The following is a 25914-nucleotide window of genomic DNA, read 5'->3' on the forward strand; positions in this document are numbered from 1 at the left end:
AATTCTCTTAATCAAAATCCCACATCCTAGGGTATAATTTCCAATAAGAACTAAAAAGAAGTCACACAGACTTAGAGAAACTAAAAAACAAATGAAACATGATCACTGAATCCCTCAACTCCTGTCAGTCCTGCCTGAGAATTTCTGCTGGCTCCTTCCTGCTCAAGTACAGAGTCCTCAGTCTGTTATTTTGAGCCTCTCATGACCTAAGTTTGTCTTGATCTCTCACACTCCTGCTTTAGTTTGTTTCTCTGCTTGGAAAGCCACGTTCTTCCCTTAGCCCTTGGCCTGGTCCCCTACCCTTCAATGCCTACTTGTGGAAATGCCTCTGAGTCCAGCCCTTACAGCTTTCTTGTCAATAAAACCCTAGGGCGGGGGATCCCTGGGTGGCTCAGCGGTTTGGCGCCTGCCTTTGGCCCAGGGCGCGATACTGGAGTCCCGGGATCGAGTCCCACATCGGGTTCCCTGCATGGAGCCTGCTTCTCCCTCTACTTGTGTCTCTGCGCCCCCCCCCCATGAATAAATAAATAAATAAATCTTTAAAAAAATAAAAAATAAAAAAAAATAAAACCCTAGGGCGGTCAGCCCCAGTGGCTCAGCGGTTTGGCTTAGGCCCAGGGTGTGATCCTGGAGTCCGGGGATTGAGTCCCGTGTCGGGCTCCCTGCATGGGGCCTGGTTCTCCCTCTGCCTGTGTCTCTGCCTCTCTCTGTGTGTCTCTCATGAATAAATAAATAAATTTTTTTTTAAATAAATAAAATCTTAAAAAAAAAAAACCTAGGGCCTTTATGGTTCAGTACCCTGCAATTCAAATACACACAACAGGATTATTACACCATAACTATGTAAATACATGAATATAGTATTAGGCAAACTACAGTTAGAAAATTTACTCATGAGCTGTGATTTACCTCAACTAAAAAACTCAATTTCTCTTTCTAGGAATCTTGAAACACAGAAAGTGTGGTGTGGAAGAAAAAGCAAAGGCTCCTACAAATATCTAGATTTGAATCCAGGTTTTTTCTAACTGCTACCTTGAGCAAGTCACTGACCCTCACTGCATCTCAGCTTCCTCATCTGTATAAGGGGATATTATTCTTGTAACTCACAGATTTTTCATATTTCTATTTAAATGTTTATTGGTTTATTTGGAATCTTTCCAAGTATCTGTGAGCTATTTGAAGAAAGAGGAATGTAGTTGCATTCATTCACCTTCCTAGCAGCAAGCCTAAGGCACACACAAAAAAACTAAACAAAAATTTACAAATCTAGTTTTTCTCTACTCATTTTGTTAACATTTGTTTTCTTCTCCAAATAGGTTATAAGCTCCTCAAGGGCAAAGAGCATATATAACAATTATCCTTGTATTACCCACAACACCTGAAACAGTTGGAGTTATAAAAAAGACACTAAGAGCCTCACTGATTTAGTGAAATCAGTTTTCAGGTCAAAGTACACAGTGACAGGGATGATCAAAACAGTGTATAGCTCTCAATGGACTTAAGAGATATAGGATTTCCAGGGCAGGGGATGGAATTGTGCAATAGTCTTCTCAAAGCAGAAATGCTTCTAAAAATCAGGGAGGCAAATTTAAAGAAAAAAACATAACAGAGTTGCTGTGGTCAACAGATGGGAACTCTAAGAATCTCTAAAATGTCATTTGCTTTACCACCTGGAATAAACAGATAATTTTTTAAAATTGCTTTTCAACAAATATGAAAAGACATACAATATATTCTAGGATTTTCTCTCAGTGGCTGGTATATAGCAGATATTCCATTATAAGTTGACAACTATTTTTGTGACAAATGTTAACTTAAAGGTTGAGGAGTTAAAAAAAAAAAAAAAAGGTTGAGGAGTTAGTGAAAAGATGGTTTTATATTTATCTACTCACTGATTCATTAATTAAGCCAAAAATATTAGTGGATACTTGCTATGTACCAGGTACTGTGTAAGGTGCTGGGGATACCGTGGACCACTACCATTTTTGTCCTCTAGAGCTTATTATACTCTAGTTCTGAGTATGTTAATGTTGAGCATTTGAAATGAGGATGGTCCAAACGGAGATATGCTTTCAATGTAAATACCCACTGGATTTCAATAACTTAGTATCCAAAAATGAATATAAAATTACTAATTTTCATATAAAATATGTTGAAATGATATTTTTGATGTCCTGAGTTAAATAAAAAGTATTAAAATTAATGCCACCTGTCTTTTACTCTTTTAATGTGACTACTAGAAATTTTTAAAACATTTCTATTGAACAGAGCTGGTCTAACTCAATTGTTGGCTTTTGTAAGTAATTTCATTATCTATGCAAATTAAATTGCTGGGTAAAGAGCATCTGATCAATGTTTGATAAATATTAAACATGCTGTCAAGAAGTCTGATAGCTGGGAGTAAAGAGGTAACTCTTTTTTCTCTTTAGTAAGTAACTAGAGATTTCTTTGTACATATTTATAGCCCAAGAGTGACTAACGTATCAGAAAGTCAAATTTTATTTTAAATAAATCATGGGAATTGTCAGGGCTAATGCCATGGAGACTAAGCATTGATTTTCATTATGTGGGATATAGCACAGGCTCATCAGCCTTGACCAAAATAAAATTGGGTTTTAGATTGTTAGATAGTTATCTGAATCCTCCCCCAAATTCTCCATGTGCAAATCCTACTTTCCTAAAAATGACTCGCCACTAATAAAATCACCCAGAGAATTAGATTACCTGACTCAGGAACTTCCACTAGAAAATATAAAAAAGTAAAATGTTAAAAAGTCAAAAATTAAAACTGAACTTGTATGCAGAGGTGGACTTCCAGTATCCAGAAGGTAACATCCAGCTAAGGGAGCATGTACCTACGATGTTTGAGCCATTTTCTCTTACATGTGCTCACCTTGTCACAAACACTTACTCTTTACCCCAGGGCAAAAGCAGAAGGTATGGTAACCAGGAAAATGGGCTTTAGTTTCTAGACCAAATAAAGAAGCTAGCTGTCCAACGTAAGGTGACAGATGATTAGGTTGCTACCAATGTTTTCACCATCACAACATTACAACAAAGCTTCCATTACATACGTTCATATACCAATGTGTAAGTTCTTTGGGTTAAAGGAAAATACGCTTTAAATTGTTATAAATACAATGTGATAGAGCCATATTGCTTTCCAAAAAGACTGCAACAATTTATATTCCCAGCAATGCTTTCTGGAAGTGCCTATTTCTTCACCCCTCTTCAACCTTTTTCATTTGTGTCCATCGGTAAGGGTGCAAAGTGGTCTCAGATAATTGATACTTCCCTGATTTTTACTAGTTCACATGTTTATCAGCCCATTTATATTTCTTCTTTGGGGAACTGCACGATCATATCCCTTTCCTACTTTTCCATCTACTGGGTTATCTCACAGGTTTGTGGAAATTATTTATTTATTGTATTTCTTTCGTCCAGCTTGCAGCTTGTCTTTTGTTTATGGCATCTTTTAATGTATGGAAGTTTCCATATAACTGAATCTCTCAATCTTTTTTTTTAAGATTTTTATTTTTATTTATTCATAGAGATGCAGAGAGAGAGAGAGAGAGGCAGAGACACAGGCAGAGGGAGAAGCAGGCTCCATGCAGAGAGCCTGATGTGGGACTCGATCCAGGGTCTCCAGGATCACGCCCTGGGCTGCAGGCGGCGCTAAACCACTGCACCACGGGGGCTGCCCCAATCTCTCAATCTTTTAATAAAAGTTCCTTTGGAAAAAAACAAAAAACAAAAAAACGAAAGAAAGAAAAGAAAAGGACTGCTTTCTATCTCATTTATCTCTGAATCATAGAATTATAAAAATATTTTCATTTACTTCTAGCAATTTTATAGTTTTGATTTTTATACTCGGAACCCAGAACTTATTTTGTGTATTACAGGAGGTAGGGCTCGAATTTTCCCCCCAAAATGGATTGGCAGGCAAACACTATACTGAGTTGAAATGTCACTGTTATCACATACTAAATTGATATTTGGGGAAATCCCAATATCCAGGTCTAATCACAAAATTGGACACAAAATCCATTACTCTTTAAGAAAACACACAATCAGAGTGCCTGGGTAGTGCAGTTGGGTAGTGCAGTCCAACTCTTGGTTTCAGCTCAGGTCCTGATCTTAGGGTTTGTGAGCTCAAGCCCTGTGACCAGCTCCGTGCTCAGCACAGAGTCTGCTTGGGAATCTCTCTCTCTCTTTCATAAATAAATAAATAAGTGAAAGAAAGAAAGGAAGGAAGGAAGGAAGGAAGGAAGGAAGGAAGGAAGGAAGGAAGGAAGGAAGGAAGGAAGGAAGAAGAAAGAAAGAGAAAGAAGAAAAGAAAGAAAAGAAGTCAGTATAAAGCAATACCACAGAATTTTAAATACAAAAGCTTACAAATAAAATAGCATAACATTTATTGCTTAATAAGTCTACTAACAGGATGTATTCATCTCTAAATGTTCTATTAAAAATTTGTGGGGAGGCCATTTTAAAAATGTAAAAACCTTTATTGCTAAAAGTATTAGCTAGTTATAAATATCAAATAGCCTAAAGGATACACTCAGTTTCATTTAACTGGCCACTTTTATTTTTTTTTTTCCCAAATATAAAGCTTTCCATTACCTCTACTGGAGAAGACAGGTCTTCTGTTGTACACCTGGAAGCCTGGACAGGAAAGCCAAGGAAGACTGAGCCAGCTGGCTCCTGCTCCTGGCCAGCAAGCAGACCTTTTTACTACTCCCAGAGTCCAAGCTGCTCAGGCAAAAGCAATCCATTCATATCAGTATGCACTATTACAGTTATGTAAGCATTTCCTACCAAAGGAACTCCTCACCCTGTATGAGATGCATATGTAAGATTTGGCTTCTCAGGGCAGAGTAATCTTAGTGTCTAAGATAGCAGCAATAAAATAAATTTGCTTTGACAGGCTCTGGTGTTGTCCTAAGTTAATCTTAAACGCTGAGCACAGCATACTTGAGATAGCTGTTACACTGTACCTAGTTACATATCATCAATGGCTTCTGGGCTCTATTCAGTTCTGTCAGTTGTGCTGTATATTTATCAACTCCTATACCATTATTACACTGTTTCAATTATGATAGCTTTGAGGTATCTGTCAACATCTAGTAGAACAAATTCCCCTTTGTGTTATTTTTTCAAAAACTTCTTGGCCGTTTTTCTCCATTTACTCTTGCGATGAATTTTGGAATCAGTCTGGTTTAAAAAATAAAAAAAGGCCCTATAAAAAGTCCCTTGGTATAAGACACCATTTTATCCAGGCAATCAAAGTTAACATCATCATAATGGGACAAATCACCACCACTGCAATGGAAATAAACACAATATTACTTCCAGGTGGGGACACCTGGGTGGCTCAGTCAGTTAAGCGTCTGACTCTGATTTTGGCTCAGGTCATGCTCTCAGGGTCATGAGATTGAGCCTCACATGGGGTTCCACACTGGGCACAGAGCCTACTTAAGATTCTCACTCTCCTTCTCCCTTGGCCCCTCCTGGCTCACTCTTTCGTGCTCTAAAAGAAAAAAAAATGACTTCAGGGTATTCCTACCAAAAAGCATAAGATGAATGTAATCATGAAAAAACTTGAGACAAATCCAAACTTCATAAGAGGTATTCCACAATATAACTGGTCTATAATGTTAAAAAAAAATATAAATGTCAAAGCTAAAGAAATGAGAACTGGATACAACACATAATTTGGGATTTTCTTTCACTACAAAGGATGTTGGACCAATTGGCAAAATCTGAAAGGAAAGTCTGTAAGTTAGATACTAGTGGTAATTTTATCCATACCCCTAATGGTAATTTATAGTGTTAATACCCTATTTTGTGTACTAGCTTTGCAGCCAAAGAGAGTATTTGTTTCCCAGGAAGAGACACTAAAGTATTTAGGGGTAACAGGGCATCATGTCTGTAGCTTACCCTCAAATGGTTCAAACAAAACCAATGTGCATGCACATATATATGTATACATGTGCTATATATATATATATATATATAGTGAACAGGGAGAGGAAAAGAGAGGGACCGGGATCAAGCAAATGTGATCACATGTTAACATTTGGGGAAGGGTATAGAATTTTTTTTTTGCCATGCTTATAGCTTCTCTGTTGAGTTTGAAATTATGTCATGAAGGAACATAATCTCTAGTCACTTAACCTCATCTTTTTTGATAACCATCAGTATAGTTTTATTGTTTTCTTCTTGTTTTTTATTTCTAAGTACTTTATAATTTTCCACACAATGGTGAATGGATTATTTCTTTTATTTTCTACTTGAGTTGTTAATATATAGGAAGTAATTTATCTTTGCAAGTTCAAATTTTATCCAGCCAACTGTCTGAACTCTGGTATTAGTTATCATTAAGTATCTTGAATTTTATAGTAGACAATAATGTACATGTTATTAATGACAACATTCAGCTCTTTCTTTCCAATATATGTATGTATCTTTTATTTTTTCCCTTGTCTTCTATGGTATTGGCTGAAACCTCCAGAACAAGGTTGAAGAGTGGAGATGATAGCATTTTTGTCTAATTTTTACTTTAATGAGGATATTGATAATGTTTCACCATTTTATATCCAATATTTGCAGTTGGTTTCTTATAGATAGCCTTTCAATAAAATAAATTTTCCTTTATTCTTGGATGTTTGCATATTTGTTCCTTACTGGAATGGGTATGGTTTTTAATAAAATTTTTATTGAAATGTAATATACAGAAAATTGCAAATAAGAGCTTGATGCAAAAAAAAAGAGAGCTTGATGCATTTTAACAAAATGAACACACTGAGTATCAAATTTTATTAAATGCTTTTTTTTAAATGCTTTTTTTGATATCAAGAAAATCTTACTGGTTTCTCCACTTTTCTGATTTTATTGAAATGATTAAGCTTTCTTATTTTTCCTTCCTTTTCTCCTAAAGATCTACATCCTATTACCTCAAAATATATATTTTTTAAATCCATAAACTTGGGGCACCTGGGTGGCTGGCTCAGTTAAGCAGCCTACTCTTGATTCCAGCTCAGGTCATGATTTCAGGGTCCTTCTGAGCTCCTCACTCAGCAGGGAGTCCACCTGAGGATTTTCTCTCCCTCTCCCTCTGGCCCTCCACTGCTCGCACACACAAGCACCTTCTCTTTCTCTCTCTCAAATAAATAAATCTTTAAACTTTTGTTTTCCTAACAATATTAAGAATAAACCACATACAGGGGCACCTGGGTGGCTTAGTTGGTTAAGCAACCGACTGGTAATTTTGGCTCAGGTCATGATCTCAGAGTCGTGAAATCAGCCAGGCTCACTGTAGAGCCTGGTTAAGATGTTTTCTCTTCTACTCCTCCACATTTTCCCCACCAAGCTCAAGCACATATTCTCTCTTTCTCAAAAAAAAAAAAAAAAAGAAGAAGAAGAAGAAACCACATATGGAAAGAAACTTGGCTATTAACAGTGATTACTTCTGAAGAAGGGAATAAGGTGAAGAGTAAAGATGTGAAGCAGGACCTTTGCTTTTTTAAATTTAACCTCTTTTATTGTGAAATATAACACATGTACAGGAACACATGTAACTATAAATGCATAGCTTAATAAATTATCAAAGGTAGTCATCACTCAGGTTAAAATACTGAACACTACCAGCACTAAGATGCCCCCAAAAGGTCACAACTCTCTCCATCCCACCTCCTTCACTTCTAGAGGAAATTTATTTCCTATTTTTATGGTAACCATAAAATTTACTTTCTTTTAATAGCTCTATTATACCTAAGTATGCATCCCTAAACAGTATTTTGGCCTAGTTTTGAAGTATATTTTAGTAGAATGATAAAGTATGTATTCTTTCTGGGCTCTTTCATTCATAGTTATGTTTCTGAGATTCAATCTTGTTGTTCAAGGTGAAGGAGTCTGTTTATTTCCGTTGTCAAATAGTATTTCTTTGTATGAATATATACCACGATTTATCCACTCTATGTCGCATGAATGGACATTTGGGTTGTTTCAAATTAGTGACGCTTAATGCTGCTATAAACATTTTTATACATGTCTTCAGGTGCACAGGGACCCACATTTGTTGGCTGTAAACCTAGAAATGTTTCTGAGTCACAATATATGGAAATCTTTACTTTTTTTTAAATTATTATTATTTATTTATTATTTATGATAGTCACAAAGAGAGAGAGAGAGAGGCAGAGACACAGGCAGAGGGAGAAGCAGGCTCCATGCACCGGGAGCCTGACGTGGGATTCGATCCCGGGTCTCCAGGATCGTGCCCTGGGCCAAAGGCAGGCGCTAAACCGCTGCGCCACCCAGGGATCCCGGAAATCTTTACCTTTGCTAGATAAAGCCAAACTGTTTACAAAATACTTATTATTGGTATTGTCAGTCTTTTTAATTTACCAATTCCTATCAGTTTGTAGACCTATTCCATTGTGGTTTTAATAGGCATTTGTCTCATTACTAATGAGACTGAGCACCTTTTCCTGTTTATTGGCTAACTGGATTTTTTTTCTTTTGAGAAATGCCTGCTCAAGCCTTCAATACATTCTTCTACTGAGATGTCTGTCTTTTTCTTACTAATCTGTTCAAATTTGTTATAAATGCTTGAGATAAGGACCTTCATTTTTATGTATTTCCAAGTTATTTGAATTTTAATAAGCCAATATTACACCCATAAATTCTAAAACAAAGTCAGATGATCTTGAGCAATTTTACTGTCTCCCTACCCCCAATTTGTTTAAATCATCTGAGATGTTATAGAATGTTACTTACATCTATTTATACAAACATATAAATATACACACACACATACATACATTTGTATTTATATTATTCTGTATTTTTAGTTATAGAATGTTATGTATATATAAAACATATACACACACATACATACACACATTAATATTATTCTTCTGTATTTTCATACATCTTTTCTTAAATAATTAAACTCAGCTTCAAGTTTAATTGTTTGGATGCAACTCTACGTTTTACTGGTTTCTTTGCACACTGTTGCTTCCTATATCCCAACCTTCTTCTTTCTTGGATTTTTCATTTTACTGAGAGTATCTCTTCAAAGTAATTTTATCAAAAAGAATATGTAAACTTCCAGAGTTCTCATTTATTTTTACCCCACTTAAACATTAGTGAGGCTGGGTACAAAGTTCTGTTCAAAATAATTTTCTCTCAGAACACTGAAGGTATTATCATCTAGCAAATCATGTTGCCGGTGAGAAATTCAAAACCAGTCTGATTCTTAGTCTTGGTCTAAGATTAAGAAAATGTAAACTACGTTCTTTCTCTGGAATCATAAGGAAGTCAGCAATATATAGCTAGATGTTTTTGTTTTTGTGTTCTTCCTGCCCTTTATACTTGAAAAGTCAGCCTTTCTTCAGTATAGGGAAACATTCTGTATTTCTTTATTTTCTGCCTTCCACTGTCTGATCTTTCCTTCTGTAACTCTATGAAATGGATACTGGATCACTTAGATTTATCCTCAAAGTATTAATTTCTCTCATGTATTTTCTCCTTTGGTCTTCATGATGGTCTCTATATTTCTTCTTTTTAATTTTCATAAAAATTGGTCTTAAACTTATCTTTTAACACTCCAACTGCATTTTTATGTCAGCAATCAAGACTTCAACACAGAAGTAATTCTTTAATCATTCATTTTTCTCCACAGTAGCTGTTTTTTTATTTATGGACCCTATTCACTCTTGACTCTGAGGAAACCTCTTATGATCAGAACTTCCTAAAGTTCCATTCTGCCTCCTCATTATCTCTGTTTCCACCAATTCAGCTATTTCATTTGTTCATCTTAGTTATACTCTTTCAAGTTTAATCTCCCTCCAATGTCTGATGGGTCTGGATCACCCACTTATATTAATAAATGAAGGACTACTTGGTTAGTAATTGCAAGAGACATGGTTTCCTCAACTATTGAATTACTCTGTCTACAAACCTCCAAATGGGAGGTCTCTCTCACTGTGGGCCTCTGCAGGTAAATGGTACACTGACAGACGAGTTGCCCTTTAGAAGTAAAGAAGAGGTAAGTAGCTTTGCCTTAGTACTGCCAGATGAGAAAGGTCGTATTTTTGTGGTACAGTCCTGTAATGCACGTCACACCTTGATGGAGCTCCCTTTCTTTTCCTGCCCCTATTCCACCTTCCTCATCCCAAACTCTGCTTTGTATCTCCACTCTCTCTCTCTAATCCCAGTCCATAGCATAGGAACATTGCCTGCTCAACCTCCCCCAAAGTAAATCCTCTAACTCTGCCTGAGGAGCTGTCCTCATAGCTTTCTTTATCCTAGGAATGAACGCTGTTGCCAGAGCTATTTATATGAAAAGAGAGAGGGGAACTGTTTTGGCAAAAGTCCCCTAATTATTTGCCTTGATGTTCCATTTTTCCTATACTTGCTCCCTACTCCCACACTTGCTGATGCTGGGCTTGGAGTTTCAGGAAAGAGGCCCTACTAAGAATTCTCTGACTTCCAGCATGCAGCAGGAGCACCTATTTTGGGTTGCATTTTATTCTGTTCTGATTTCTCAATCAATATAATTCCAACTGCTTTCTATTACCCTAAAATTCCTTAGACTTTCTGGTATTATAAAATAATAAATGAAAGCAGCTAAGATTAACTCAACACTGGGTAAACATAAAAACTCAAGTGCTTTGTACATAATATCTCTTGATCTTCACAATAACCCTATGAGGTAGGTACTACTATCATCATCCTTATTTTACAGATGAGGAAATTGAAGACAAAAATTAAAAAAAAAAAAAAGAGTAAGAAACTTGCCCAAAGTCACATAGTTGGTAAATGTTAGAGCCTGGATTCAGACATAGATAATCTGGGTTCAAAGCCTTCCTATTGTACAATTATGATTTGTTCTTTTTCTTATGTCTGCCTTTTCTTTTGCAATGGTATTAAGAAACATAGAAAGGTAAATGGGTATGTTTAGGCCATCATTTTGTAATGAAAACCCATTGTTTTTATTACACCAGTACTGTTTTCACACCACACTTTTAATTGATAGAGAGATCTTTCAGAGAAAATGCAGCATCTAGTGAAGGAATCCAGTGACAGAAAACAAGCCCTTTGAAACTGTTAAATCAGAATAAACAGAGGTAATATATAGGATTCCCAAAATGAGAGACTTGAAAGTAGCAATTTCAAAAGTATAGGTTTTTTTTTTTTATCTAAGAAAACAATAAACAAAAGTATTTTTGTATTCTCAACAACCCATTAGTTACTGTCACACCACCAGAGAGAAGTTGAGGATGTACAAAAATTTTAGTGCCATCCTATTCCCTGACAGTGGCCTTCTTAATAATTCAATTGGACTATAATACAAATGATATACCTACCACATGCACTGTACTATGACTGGAAATGAAATGAAAGGCACTGTCCCACTATCCCTGCCCTTACAGAGCTTACAGTCTAATGGCAGGCATGGACAAGGAAACAAATGACTATAATTCTATGTGATAAGTGATATAATACAGGGAGGTACCCTGAGGGTGTCATCAGAACAGAGATAGGCCTTCCAAGGAGCTTTCCCTGGAAATAACTCTTAAACTAAGGGGTCAAAAATGCATTATTATTGGTTTGGGGAGATCATAAACTGAATTTATCATCTTTTCTCTCAAATCTACCCCACTACCCACCTATATAACACATACAAAGAGCACAAAGGTCCACACAAAGAGCTCCTCTTCAATGTTAGTTAAACCAATCAAGTCTCATCAGATTCTTCTTCCTTATATATCAAATTAATTCCCTACTCTCTGCTTCTAATACAGCTATCTTCGCTGCAGCCTCCATCATTTCTCACCTTGATAACTGTAATAACCTCATAATTGGTCTTTCAGTAAAATCAATTGTTAAAAAAACAAAAGGATTCTGAAAACTCCTGTTGGGTGGCATCCCACTTAATCTGGCTTTCTCCAGCTTCTTTTCTCCATACTCTTTCCCACTATGCTGAACTCCCTATAGTTCTCTGAGAGACTAGGCTCTGTTTTGCCTAACTCCCTATATTTAAGCTATGTGATCCCCATGATTAGAGATGTTCTAACCCTCTTTTGCTCATTAACACCTACTCAGCCTTTAAGTACATCTCTTCTGAAGTCATCCTGATGGCCACTCTTCTCTATGCTCCCCACAAGTGGAGTCAGGTACCTCTTCTGTGTAATTTCATACCATACTACCTCATAGGACACTTATCACAAAGAATTACACTCAGGTTAATTTCTGTAATTGTTTCTTTATCTGATCCTCTATTATCTAGATACTGAGCTAGTACACTGCCTGTTACACAGGAGGCAATCAAGAAATATTAAAAGAATGAAAGAATGAACGAACGAACGAAGAGAATTAAGTCTGTGAAGGCTGATGAGAGAACCAAAGGAGAGAGATAATGGAGAGGAGGACAGAACGCTGGAGCGGTACCCACCTCTAGTGGGGAGGAAGAAAGAAGCTAGTGAAGGAAACAGAATGAACAATCAAAGAGAAGAAGAAAACATCTAAGATTGTACAGTGAAGTAACCTAAAAGAAGAGGGAAATTTAAGAAGGTGCAGGTGGTCAACAGCATCAAACACTACAAACAGGTCAAAGAAGGCGAGAACTAAGACAAGACCACTGACGGAGAGGCAGTCACTGGTGGCTGATGATGGTGATGCTGGGTTTACTCCCGCCTCCCTCAGCACTGGCAGAAGCCACCTTCCTCAGCCATTGTTGGAGGCAGGTTAGGGCTTACAACAAAATAATCCATGGTGTCCGACTTACCTGCGCTAAGCTTTTTTCCATAATTAAAAAATTGAAAAAAAGAATACTCCAAAGAAAATAAAATCTCACCAGATATATGGTTATTTCACTACTTTGGGTGTTTTTTTTTTAAATATTTATAGTTGTACAAAACTGGTATTAAGTTCTATACCCTAATTTATAAATGTCTTAATTGTAATTAAATTTAGTTAGCCCAAGTTAGCTTTCTCATTGTAAATTAATAAATTAGCATCTTAGTTTATTTATTTATTTTTTTTATTTTTTTTTTTTTTTAGCATCTTAGTTTATAAGTAGAAAAAAAATATTATAGATGTGCCTGCATGGCCACATATGCACAGTGGTCCTTGTCATATAATGCTAAAACTAGATCTTAATTTGTATCAAGAAAATTATTATTTATTAAGGATAACATATCACCCTAAGTATCTTATCTTGACCCATTTAGTCTAGATTTTATTCTTTCTATGCTGTGGAACATGGCTGTCAAAAATAGATTCGGTACTAGATATAGAAACATCTATAGCAGCTGCAAGACTTTTTTTTAAATAATCTTCAGTCAAAATTAGATATAGCGGGTTAAAAATAATTTAATAAAGTCTAAATCACCACATTAAGCATGCTTGTCTGACAATTTGTTATATCTAGAAAAATATTTTTTTTTTTTGGTATGGAGTATGTTTTGGTGGAAAAAAATAAGAAATAGAAGGAATGCAACATTTCTAAGAGTAAGAATTACTAGGCCAAAGGATGTCAACATTTTTAAGGCTTTCTACATCATATTGCCAAATTAAATCCAGATACGCTGTGTTAAATTTACACTTCCCTCAGTGTATGAGCTTCATATCACCATATTCTTGTCCACACTTGGTATTCTTATTTTTAGTCTTTAGCCAACCTCACAGATGAAAATGATATCTTATTTTAGTTGTCATGTTTATATAACTGTGAAAAGAAATATTTGTTCATGTTTATTGACTTTTCCTTTTTATGAATTGATTATTCATGTCTTTTTACCTATTTCTCTAGTGGGCATTTGCTTTTAAACTATTGATTTATAAGAGCTCTTTATATATTCATGATAGTAACCATTTGTTACAAATATTTCCCTTTTTAAAATTTATCTTGTTTTTTATGTTTTTTTTTTTTTTTTTTTTTAAGTTTATTGAATACACTGCAAGGGAACGGCAGGCCAGACAACAAAGGAGAGATTGCTGTTATTTATGGTTTTTGACATAAGGGTGTTTTTTGTTTTGTTTTGTTTTGTTGACATAAGGGGTTTTATACAGTCAAATAAACTAATCTTTATTTCTTCCTCAGAATGGTATTTAGAAAAATTCTTTCCCACACCCATGTTTTATAGATTACCCACTCAAAGTTCTTTTTCATATATTTATAGTAGAATAATACTGATTTCAGTTAGATGATTTATTTCTACCACCTAATACACATTAAGTGATTCTAACTCCCTAAAACTTGTAATTACAATTCCAACAGTGGTCAATATGAAACACAGATTTAAAATTAAGTTCTAGACTTTTCTTACTCCAATTTTAGCTGTTTAGACAATTTTTAAAAACCAGAGATTTGAGTTTAGAAAATTCAAAGTTCCCTTTAACCCATATGAAGCACAGATCTCTTGCTAGTTATCACCCACCTCTCAAAAACCTGTTAGGGATCCTTATGATGGGACAGGACTGAATGAAGCGCCTCCTAACTGGGTCCCATCGTATTTTCTTCTTACCTGTTACCACAATTATCAGCAATAAGTCAGACACATACAACACATGGCAAATAATACAGTTACTGTAGTTATAAAGACAGAAAAACAGGAAACAAAACAATACTTGAATACAGAAAGAAATGATGTAAAGTAGCATTTAACCCTGTTTTGGAAGTCAAAACAAAATTAAATTAATATATAAGCAGTGATGAAGGTATTCAACTCATCCTCAAAGAATATGAACAACATGTGCACCATTTTTCAGAATTCTGATTCAACAGAACATGCATTCAATAATCACCAATGCCATCTTGTGGCAAAAATTCACCAGTAGCTTTACAAACAGATTAGAAATTATGACATTTTAAAAAAATCAGTGAATGTCAAAAAAGGAGCTCTGGCTAAAATTAATTTGGCACAATATGGGCTCCTGTTTTCTTCCAGGTTTGGTATTCTCTTATTAGTTATATGGTTAAGAGGATAAAGCAATGGGCACCATTCTTTGAATATGAAATAAGCCGATTAAAATGCTATAATTAAAATGTTATGATGACAACCAAATAAAGCAAACATTTAGTATCTTGGCGCTTCCACTGGGGGAGAGAGAGAAAAAAAGGAAATTCAGCTCCATATTAATCCCAATTAAAACTTATTTTGTTATAGTAGAAAAATACAAGACATTATCGAACTGTTAAATGGGATAATTCTATCTCTTCCCAAAATTTTGATAGCTCCCAAAGACAGCTTTTACTGGCAATACAAATAACATTTGTATAGAGCTTAAAGTTTACAAAGAGCTTCCACACATATTACCTCAGTTGATCCTCACAACAATCCTGTATGGATTCAACAGTCATTTCATTAAGCATCTGCTATGCCATGAGCCCTAGGCTAGGCCCTAGGGTAGTACAAGAAGGACTCCTACCCTCAACAGCTTTTGGTCTTATGAGGAAGGCAGGTGTCTAAACAAATAACTATATTACAGTGAAGTAATTGCTGTAACAGTGGCCATAAAAACACTTTGAGGAAGATATTATCATCTTAATTTTACAAGTCAGGAAGCCAAAGGACAATTAAGTGACTTAATGCCTGACCCAGCATCCAAGCTGAGTCTGTCTGACTTTAAAACCTGCCTTCTTTCCACTATACTACACCACACTTACCCTGTCTTAAGTTCCTTAGAAAGTGGGTTTGGCAATTGAAAATATATTTAGATGTTCATCAGCAAGGTCTGGTTTGTTTACTGTAGTACTTTTATATAGAGATACACAAATTGTGTGTAATGAAATGGCATTACTGCTGCATATGTATTTATTATTGTAGAGAAAACAGACTCTTTGGCATATGTATTTATTATTGTAGAGAAAACAGACTCTTTGGCAAGGGGAAGAATTATTTGTTTTTGCAAAAGGGTTATTTTTTAATTGTCTAAGTCTTTTAAATCAGCAATGCCCAAATGTTGGTCCGCAGACCACTGCTAGCCCTAAGGTGAAGACTGACCAGTCCCAAACAAAAAATAAAAAATGGAAAAGGCAGTGATTTTTTTTTTTTAAGGTAAAATGTTCCATGTAAAGGCCTGTCCTTTGTTCAGAGATTAGGAATTTTTTGTTATTAAATATGCTTTATTTTATGAGATGAAGGTGCTAGGAAATAGGTAGTTGGTTTTGGTTTTATTATTCTTTCTTGGAAAAACAAAACTTACAAGCCTATGTGTAGCCCCAAAATACATTTATTTTTTAAATTACAAGTTAATGACATCCAAAAGTCTGGAGAACCACAGCTTTAAATCAATACAATTTGTGTTGATGACTCCTAAGTCCAACATTGTAAACCATACTGTCAAAGGATACATAAGATGTATAAGAAACTTCCCTTGCCCTCAAGAAGCTTATAGTCTAATTAGGGAGACAAGACAGACACATAAAACAATTAGATAGCAATACAAGACAGAATATAACAAGTGATTAGCTTAAAATTTGACATTTTTATGCATCAAAAGTGTTAAAATGTACATACCCTTTGACCCAGCTATTCCACTTCTAGGAATTTATTCCTAAAGAAACAATCACAGATGCATGGAAAGATGTATGGACAAAAATATTCACTATGATATTATTTATAATGGTAAAAAATTAGAAACACTTTTAATGTCCAATGATAGGGAGATGGTTAAGTATGCCGAGTAAACATACTTAAATATGGTCATATTCCACACACCACTAAAAAGTATATACAATAATATTTATTAACATGAGAAAACATTCACAATATATTACAAACAAAAAATCCAAGTACAAAATTGTACCAGAGTATGACACCATATTAATAAAGAAAAAAGTGCTTGAAAAATTCATGAAAAATACAGGAAGGATATATACATCAATTTTTAATTGTGGTTATCTTTGGTTGGTTATTATGAGTGATTTTTGGATTTTTTCTCCTTAATGCTGGTCTTTATTTTCCAAGCTTTCCCATTGAGTAGCATTACTTTTGGACTGGAAGAAAAATAATACCATATTATTTTATTTTTTTAAACTATGCTTAAAAAAATACTGTAAAGAAATATACCAAAGTGTTAGCAGTGGTTATGATTAGGGTTGAGGGTTATCGTCTCCTTCATATTATCCAAAAATTCCATGACATATTTTATAATGGAAAAATATAAACAAATTTAGAAGAATACTAAGGGAATAACATTGAAAATTACTGAACCAAAATTATAATTTTAAAAAATCCCTTTGATGTTTTCTCAGAGCTCTGTCAAACATCTTTGGCCTGTTTCTCTGTCAACCACCAACATAAGTCTGTCATAGGTGCAGGTTAATGTTGACTCTACAGAGGTTATTAACGAAAAGTAGGCACTGACTTCAGAACCCATGTTTTCTTCCTTCACCCAAAGATCAGAAACAGACAGAAACCAGCAACATAGCAAATATATGTGTTTCCAATTGCATATAGATATATTCCTGTTCTGCAGTTTTGTTTATTGAAGCTTTTTTATATATTCAAACTGCCAACCTTCATTTGATTGCTTCTACTCTTCAAAACAAAAACAAAAAACATGTCTTCAATGATATTAATATTTAATTTTTTGCTAATGTTGATAATTTTTTAAAAAGAAATCTCTATGCCCGACACAGAGCTCAAACTCATGAACCCAAGATCAAGAGTCATGGCTCTACTGACTGAGCCAGCCTAGCACCCCTATTTTTTGCTAATTTAAAATTTTTTCTACTTCCTACTAAATTTATTTCATTAATAATATGACATAAGCATTGACTGAAATATAATAGAGTGGTAGGCTGAGCACACTCCCCTTTCCCCAAAGCCTAGCAAATAACACAGAAGCCATTAAAAAAAAAAATCTATAATCAAAAGAAAGCAAGAAATGTCTTTAGTGGACTAATGCTATGAGGAATCACTGAAACACAAAAAACACGGTCCTATACACCCAGAGTAGAGGGCTACTGCAAATGGTCAGAGCAGCCCTTACAGTAAAATAAGCCCAAAGGCAAAAAATAGCAAGAAGAACTAAAACTTAGAGAGTTTACAGATTGGGGGGTGGCACAGAAGTTACAAAGCAAATCAGCCTGTCTCCCATTAACCTCTTTGGGTCAAGCATTATGGAATAGGGGTATTTGCTTCCAGATGGGAATAGCGGCATCAAAAAAGACAGGTAGGAACAATGAGTATAAACATTGGATCAGAGATAAGACAGAACCCTGGATGGATATTAATCCCCAGGTAGAAGAGGGGACAGATATACTAAAGAAGACTTGTAATGGGGCAGCCCCGGTGGCTTAGGAGTTTAGCGCCGCTTTCAGCCCAGGGCATGATCCTGGAGACCTGGGATTGAGTCCCACGTCGGGCTCCCTTCATGGAGACTGCTTCTCCCTCTGCTTGTGTCTCTGTTTCTCTCTCTCTCTCTAATGAATAAATAAATAAAATCTTAAAAAAAAAAAGACTTGTAATGGTACACTCTATCTCACTGCACATTTCATCTCTACCCACGATCAGTGGAGACCTACTGCAATAATAGACATAACATTCACAGGAAGGCTAACAAAGACTCTCAAATAAAGATGAATGAGCACAAAACCAAGACCCAAACATGAAAAAGAGGCATGAGTGTGACAAACAGAACAACTCACACCCAAAGAGAGTTGATAGGTTAAATGGGGTAAGACCTTAGATCAATATAACTAATATCCTCAGAGATATGCAAGATAATAATACATTTATTTTAAAAAGAAATCAACTGGAACTCTTAGAAAATAAATTTTGACCACTGAACTAAAAAACCTAACAACTGAAAAGATATAGTTAATGAGCAAACTAAATTAGTACAATGAAAGATGGAGCCAAGAAACTCAGCAGAACACAGTACAGAAGAAAAGTAGAAAGTATTTCACAAAGTTAAGATTAAAAGAATTAAGCAATCTCTAACAAAACTCCAGCTGCCTTTTTTTCCAGAAATAGACAAGCTAATTGTAAACTTCATATGGAAATTCAAGGAACCCAGAAAACCAAAGCAATCTTGAACTAAATTGGAAGATTCGCAGTTCCTGACTTCAAAACTTACTATAAAGATACAGTACTCAAAACAGTTTAGTACTGGCATACGATGGACATATACATCAATGGAACAGAATTTAGAGTCCACAGGTAAACCCAAAAATCTATGGTCAATTGACTTTTGACAAAGGTGACAAGACTACTCAATGGGGAAGAACAGTCTTTTCAACAGATGGTCCACATTCTATATCTACTAAAACTTTTAATTGTGAGTGTGAAATTAAGACATTTTTTAATGTACAAGGACACAAAAATTTTGTTTCCCTCAGACTTCTGGTGAAAGAATTACTCAACGATATATACCTGGAGTTTAAAAAATTAATCCAAAAACAATAACAAGGTATAAGAAAGGAGTAAGGAGAGAAACCAGTAAGGCCTTGAAGTTAAGTGCTAATTGGGAAAAGAACAAAATACAAAAGTTTACTAATATTTATTTTTTTAAGATTTATTTATTTATTAATGAGAGAGAGAGAGAGGCAGAGACACAGGCAGAGAGTGAAGCAGGCTACCCTCAGGGAGCCTGATGCGGGACTCTATCCCAGACACGGGATCACGCCCTGAGCCAAAGGCAGATGCCCAACCGCTGAGCCACTCAGGTGTCCCAGTTTACTAATATTTAAAACTACAATGTCAGATGGTATTGAAGGAATGATTGTGAGGGCAATAAGGTTGAGAGAAGGAAAAGCAGAATGATAAAGTCTTTGCCTTGTTCAGAAGAAAGATATAGAAAGTGATTAACTCAGATATTGATAGGAAAATACAAATTCGGTATTGTGTAAAAAGTTTAAGAGAACTAGATGGCTTCATTCCAAACGTTTAAGGAAGATATAATACTTATCTTACACAATGTTTTCAGAGAACAGAGAAACTTTTTAATGAGACTAATAGAACCTTGATATCAAAATCTGATAATGATATTAAGAATAACTACAGGTCAACATCTCTTATAAACAGGCACAAAAATTCCAAATAAAATATTACCAAGTAAAATCAAATTATATAAAAGGATAATACATCATGATCAAGTGAAATTTATTCCAAGAATTCTTTTTATTTAAATTCAGTTTGCCAACACATAGTATAACACCCAGTGCTCATCACATCATGTTATTCCAAGAATTTAAGGCTGATTTAAAACCAGTACAACTCATCACATTAGCAGAATAAAGAGAAAAACCATATGATCATCTCAATCAATGAAGAAAAGGCACTTGGTAAAATTCAATACCCAGCAAACTGGGAAAAAAAGAAACGTATGCTCACACAAAAACCCATACATAAATGTTCACTGTAGCTTCTTCAATAATAGCCAAAATCTGGAAAACACCTTCCAATGAATGAGTGGTTTAATTGTGGTATATCCATACCATGGCATAATGTTCAATATTAATGAACTACTGATCTATGTTAACAACTTGGATGGCTCCCAAGGGAATTGTGCTGAATGAAAAAAGTCAATGTCAAAAAGGTTACATATTGTAGGATTCCATTTATATAACATTCTTGAAATGACAAAATTGTAAGGATGGAAAACAGATTAGTGGTTGCCAGGGGCTTACCGGGGAGGTGGCTGTGGCTATAAAAGGATAACATGAGGAGTCACTGCAATTGATCTGTTCTGTATCTTAATTAGGTGGTCACACAAATCTACACATGTGATAGATGTACCCAGATCTCAATACAAACGTACACACAAATGAATGCGCGTAAAACTAATGAAATCAGTAAGGTCAGTGGGTGGTATCAATGTCACTTCTCGGCTGTGTTATCATACATTAGAAACAAGATGTTATCATTTGGGGAAACTAGATGAAGGGTATGTGGAGCATTCTGTATTATTTCTTACAACTGCATGTGAATCTACAGTATCTTGAAGTATAAAAACTTTTTAATGAAAAAACTTGACATGGGACAGATTACCCTCAAAATGATATATCTGAAAGAATTATATTTTTAAAGATAGAACTATTTAACATGATCTGAAAATTCTTTTTTTTTTTTTTAAAGATTTATTTATTTATTCATGAGAGACACAAGACTGAGAGGCAGAGACAGGCAGAGGGAGAAGCAGGCTCCTTGCAGGGAGCCTGATGCAGGACTCAATCCCGAATCCTGGGATTATGACCTGAGCCGAAGGCAGGCGCCCAACTGCTGAGCCACCCAGGCATCCCAACATGATCTAAAAATTCTGATTTAGGTGGCTATGCCACATGGTATGGTCCTATTGCTTTATAGAATTCAGTGCTGTTTCAAAAGAGAAGCAAATTAATACTGTATTCAGAATCGATGCACAGTTGTGTAGATTGCTCACTTTCCAAGCACTCCATGCCAAAGGGCTAAGTGGGGCTAAAATCCAGTCTGCACTCTACTCCCCAGTGCACCCACAGGGCTATGTTTACCCAGAAGAGACATTTTTATTTATTTATTCATTTATTTAAAGTTTTTTTTTTAATATTTAAGTAATCTCTATGCCCAATGCGGGGCTTGAACTCACAACTCCAAGATTAAGAGTCACATGCTCCACCAACCAAGCCAGCCAAGTATGCCTAGAAGAGGTGTTTTTAAATAATGTGCACAATGGCACACTTTGGGCTAGTGGTGACCCACTTATTAAGTAAATCACTTTCTTTTACACTTATGAGAATTATTGAGTATCTATTCCCAGCACTTAAACACACTCATCTTTAAGTTTCTGCCTTTTGCTATTCAAAGCAAGAAGATCTGAACCCTACCTTAATTCGGTTGTGTTGGTTGAATATATAGTATTCTTTAGGAGGCTTTAGTTCTGTCTCAAATCCTTTTTGAAACAAAGTGGTATATAAATCAATACAAACTAAAATATAGAGTGCTACATTGTACTGTTATGGCTTTATATATACATACATATATATAAAGAAGTGCATTCCCTTAATAACAATACCGTTCTAAGAACTCATTTAATCAGGGTGCCTGGGTGGCTCAGTTTGTTAAGCATCTGCCTTTGGGTCAGGTCATGATCCCAGGGTCCTGGAATTGAGCCTCACATCAGGCTCTCTTCTCAGCAGGGAATCTGATTCTCTCTCTCCCTTGCTCCTCCCCCTGCTTGTGCCCTCTCATGCTCTATTTCTCAAATAAATAAATAAAATCTTTAAAAAAAAAGAACTCACTTAATCTTCACCACAACTCTTTGAGGTAGGTAATACTATGATTCCCAATTACAGATAAGGAAACAAAGACAGATTAAGTAATTTTCCCAAGGTCACTTAGCTAAGCAAATGAAAAATCTGGGATTCAAATCCATACAGTTTAGATCCAAATCACTCTTTAAACATTTTTAAAAAGATTTTATTTATTTATTCATGAGAGACACAGAGAGAGGGAGGCAGAGACATAGGCAGAGGGAGAAGCTGGTTCCATGCAGGGGGCCCAATGTGGGACTCCATCCTGGGTCTCTGGGATCACGACCTAAGCCGAAGGCAGATGCTTAACCGCTGAGCCACCCAGGCGTCCTTAAACTTTTTTTTTTAATTTTTTTTTTAAGTTTTATTTATTTAAGTAATCCCTACATTCAAAGTGGGGCCCAAACTCATGACCCTGAGATCAAGAGTCAAATGTTCTACAGACTGTGCCACCCAGGTATTCCAGGGAGTCACAGTATTGAGGCAAAAGCACCTATATGTCCCTCAGCTATCAGATATGTTATATTGCCTGTTTTAACTATACCATTTACTTATTTATTTTTTAAAACATTATTTTTCTTCTAAGGTTTTTGTTTTTTAAGATTTATTTATTCATTTTAGAGAAAGAGAAAGAGAGCGCGTGCCTGAGCTGGAGGGGAAGCAGGAGAGGAAGCAGACTCCCCACTGAGCAGGGAGACCAACATAGGGCTCAATCCCAGGACCCTGGGCTCATTAACCCACTCAGCCACCCAGGTACCCCTAAGATATTTTAAGTTTTATTTATTTAAGTAATCTCTACACTCCACGTGGGGCTTGAATTCTGGACCCCGAGATCGAAGAGTCATACATTTTATCAACTAAGGCAGCTGGGTGCCCCTATTTATTTAAAACATTCTGTTTTCATCTATATTTCTGTTTATAAACCAACTCAGTTATTTTTGACACTAAGAGAGGAATAAATGGTAAGTGAATGAAAATGCTGGTTCTTGCTATCTCTGTTGCTCGACATTTCTGTTGTTCATTAAAACATGTTCATCTCCCCGGCCGCACTTCATTTTTCTTTTTTTTTTTTCCTCACATTAGTCTCTTGTTTCTTCTGACTTTACTCTTTGCTGACATTTGCAGCAAAAAGTAGGCCTATCATGCATAGGCTTCTATAAAAGTGGAGTAATCACAGGACATTGAAAGATCTTTTCAAACCTTAAGATGCTCTTTGTCATTTGGTTTATGCTATTAGTTATTCAAGCATGGGAGCCCGGGTGGCTCAGTGGTTTAGCGCTGCCTTTAGCCCAGGATGTGGTCCTGGAGACCCGGGATCAAGTCCCACATCGGGCTCCCTGCATGGAGCCTGCTGCTCCCTCTGCCTGTGTCTCTGCCTCTCTCACTGTCTCTCATGAATAAATAAATAAAATTAAAAAAAATAGTTATTCAAGCATTACTGAAGAAAAGAAAAAAGCCTTTGGTTAAGGAGTTTTGTCTTTGGGGAAGGCAGGCAGGCACAGGAGGAGTTGTACAAGGCTCAAACTGTTCCAAAAGCTAGATGGGATATTAAAACCAGTATTCATTAAAGACTGAATGCTAAGCCATACTGTCCTTCCTTAGAAATAGTAAAAATGGGGCACCTGGATGGCTAGTCAGTTGAGTGTCTGCCTTTGGCTCAGGTCATGATCCCGGGGTCCTGGGATGGAGCCCCATTTCGGGCTCTCTGCTCAGCGGGAAACCTGCTTCTCCCTCTTCCTTTGCCCCTCTCCCTGTTCATGCTTGTGTTCTCTTTCTTTCTCTCAAATAAATAAATAAATAAAATCTTTAAAAGAAAAAAAAAGGGGAATGCCTGGGTAGCTCAGTGGTTGAGCATCTGCCTTTGGCTCAGGGAGTGACCCAGTCTGGGGATCAAGTCCCACATCGAGCTTCCTGTGAGGAGACTGCTTCTCCCTCTGCCTGAGTCTCTGCCTCTCTGTGTCTCTCATGGATAAATAAATAAAAACTTAAAAAAAAAAAAAAAAAGGGAAGGAAGGAAGGAAGGAAGGAAGGAAGGAAGGAAGGAAGGAAGGAAGGAAGGAAGGAAGGAAGTTAAAACAAGATAGGGCTAAAAACTTTACAGATTAAAAATTAATAAAAAAGCCTAATTCAGGGCAGCCCTGGTGGTTCAGAGGTTTAGCGCCACCTTCAGCCAGGGCATGATCCTGGAGACCTGGGATCCAGTCCCACGTTGGGTTCCTGGCAGGGAGCCTGCTTCTCCCTCTGCCTGTCTCTCTCTGTCTCTCTCTTTCTCTCTGTCATGAATAAATAAATAAAATCTTAAGAAAAAAGAAAAAGCCTAATTCATAAACCTAGATTTGTGCTAGATTAAAATATTAAATTTACCAAAAAAGTCTTCGGAACACTTCTGATTTAAAATAGCACCACATTCTTAATGTTTATGAATGGCTGCCAAGACTTTGAAATAAATTTTAAAATAAAAACCTCACCCTTTTGGATCAGCTTAATCTTTTGATAGAAAGAATTAACTATAAATATACCATAAACTATATGCATACTAGATGGTCTCTAAAGCTCTAAAAATTCTACAACTCTCAATGGAATCAGAAATGCTCCAAGAGTCTTGGAAATTAACTAGAGCAATAGTTCCTGAAATGTTGGACTAGCTGGCTCATTGCAAACTTATTAAAAACAATAAAAATAAAAACAAAACCAAAAGTCAAATTACCAGGTCCATCTAGGTAGGTCTGGCACATTAATTTTGGTGGGGAATCAGGTTCTATTGAGGCTAATAAAATTATTGGCTCTCTTCCCGTTTTTCCCAGAAAAATGCCTATATACTCAAAATTTTATATAAGATAGAATTCCCTAAAGACTAGCCACATATTCATGAATTGATGAACCTCAGGTTATGAAGTAAAAAAGAATTCCGACCCAGAATGTTATAAATATTTTCCAAAGGCTGGTTAAATGGAAGAAGGAATAGATTTATTCCATATTCTACAAGAAGACACAACTGGCAGAAAGTCATAAAATCTGCTGAATTTAAGGCAAGTCTTTGTAATAATTACTCAACAAACAATCTGACAGCCTTCTGCACAATATAATGGGCAGCCCATCAATCTAAAGGTCAAAATAAGTAGGCCTCTTTATTTATTTTTTTATTTTTGTTTTTGTTTTTTTTTTAGTAGGCCTCTTTAAAATAGAGATTTAGGGGATCCCTGGGTGGCGCAGCGGTTTAGCGCCTGCCTTTGGCCCAGGGCGCGATCCTGGAGACCCGGGATCGAATCCCACATCAGACTCCCGGTGCATGGAGCCTGCCTCTGCCTGTGTCTCTGCCTCTCTCTCTCGCTCTCTCTCTCTCTCTCTGTGACTATCATGAATAAATAAAAATAAAAATAAATAAATAAATAAAATAAAATAGAGATTTAGGAGCACCTGGCTGGCTCAGTCAGTAAAGCATGTGACTTCTGATCTTGGAGTCATGAGTTCAAGTCCCTAACTTATGCATAGATACTTTTTAAACAAAATTAAAATAGAGATTAAAAAAAAAAAAGATTAAAGCTATTGTGGGAAGGATTCCCATACTAGATAGAAGATAAGGTAAAATAATTTTTAAGGTCTTTTTCAATTTTAATATTTTATGGTTCTAAAGAGTTTTAGAAGAGGGGGAAAAGTAAAAAGTTAATTTT

At 35.9% G+C, this 25914-nt stretch overlaps 1 protein-coding gene across 1 annotated transcript in view; it reads right to left on the reverse strand.

The window, feature by feature from the left end:
- Positions 1 to 25914, reverse strand: part of KLHDC10 (kelch domain containing 10) — a 62185-nt gene that overhangs the window by 16650 nt on the left and 19621 nt on the right. Inside the window, exon 2 of the mRNA XM_038556529.1 lies at positions 14445 to 14531. Coding sequence (XP_038412457.1) covers positions 14445 to 14531 — 87 coding nt within the window. The remainder of the gene's footprint in view (positions 1 to 14444; positions 14532 to 25914) is intronic.

The sequence above is a fragment of the Canis lupus genome, chromosome 14 (genome assembly GCF_011100685.1).
Source record: "Canis lupus familiaris isolate Mischka breed German Shepherd chromosome 14, alternate assembly UU_Cfam_GSD_1.0, whole genome shotgun sequence".
NCBI lineage: Eukaryota > Metazoa > Chordata > Mammalia > Carnivora > Canidae > Canis > Canis lupus.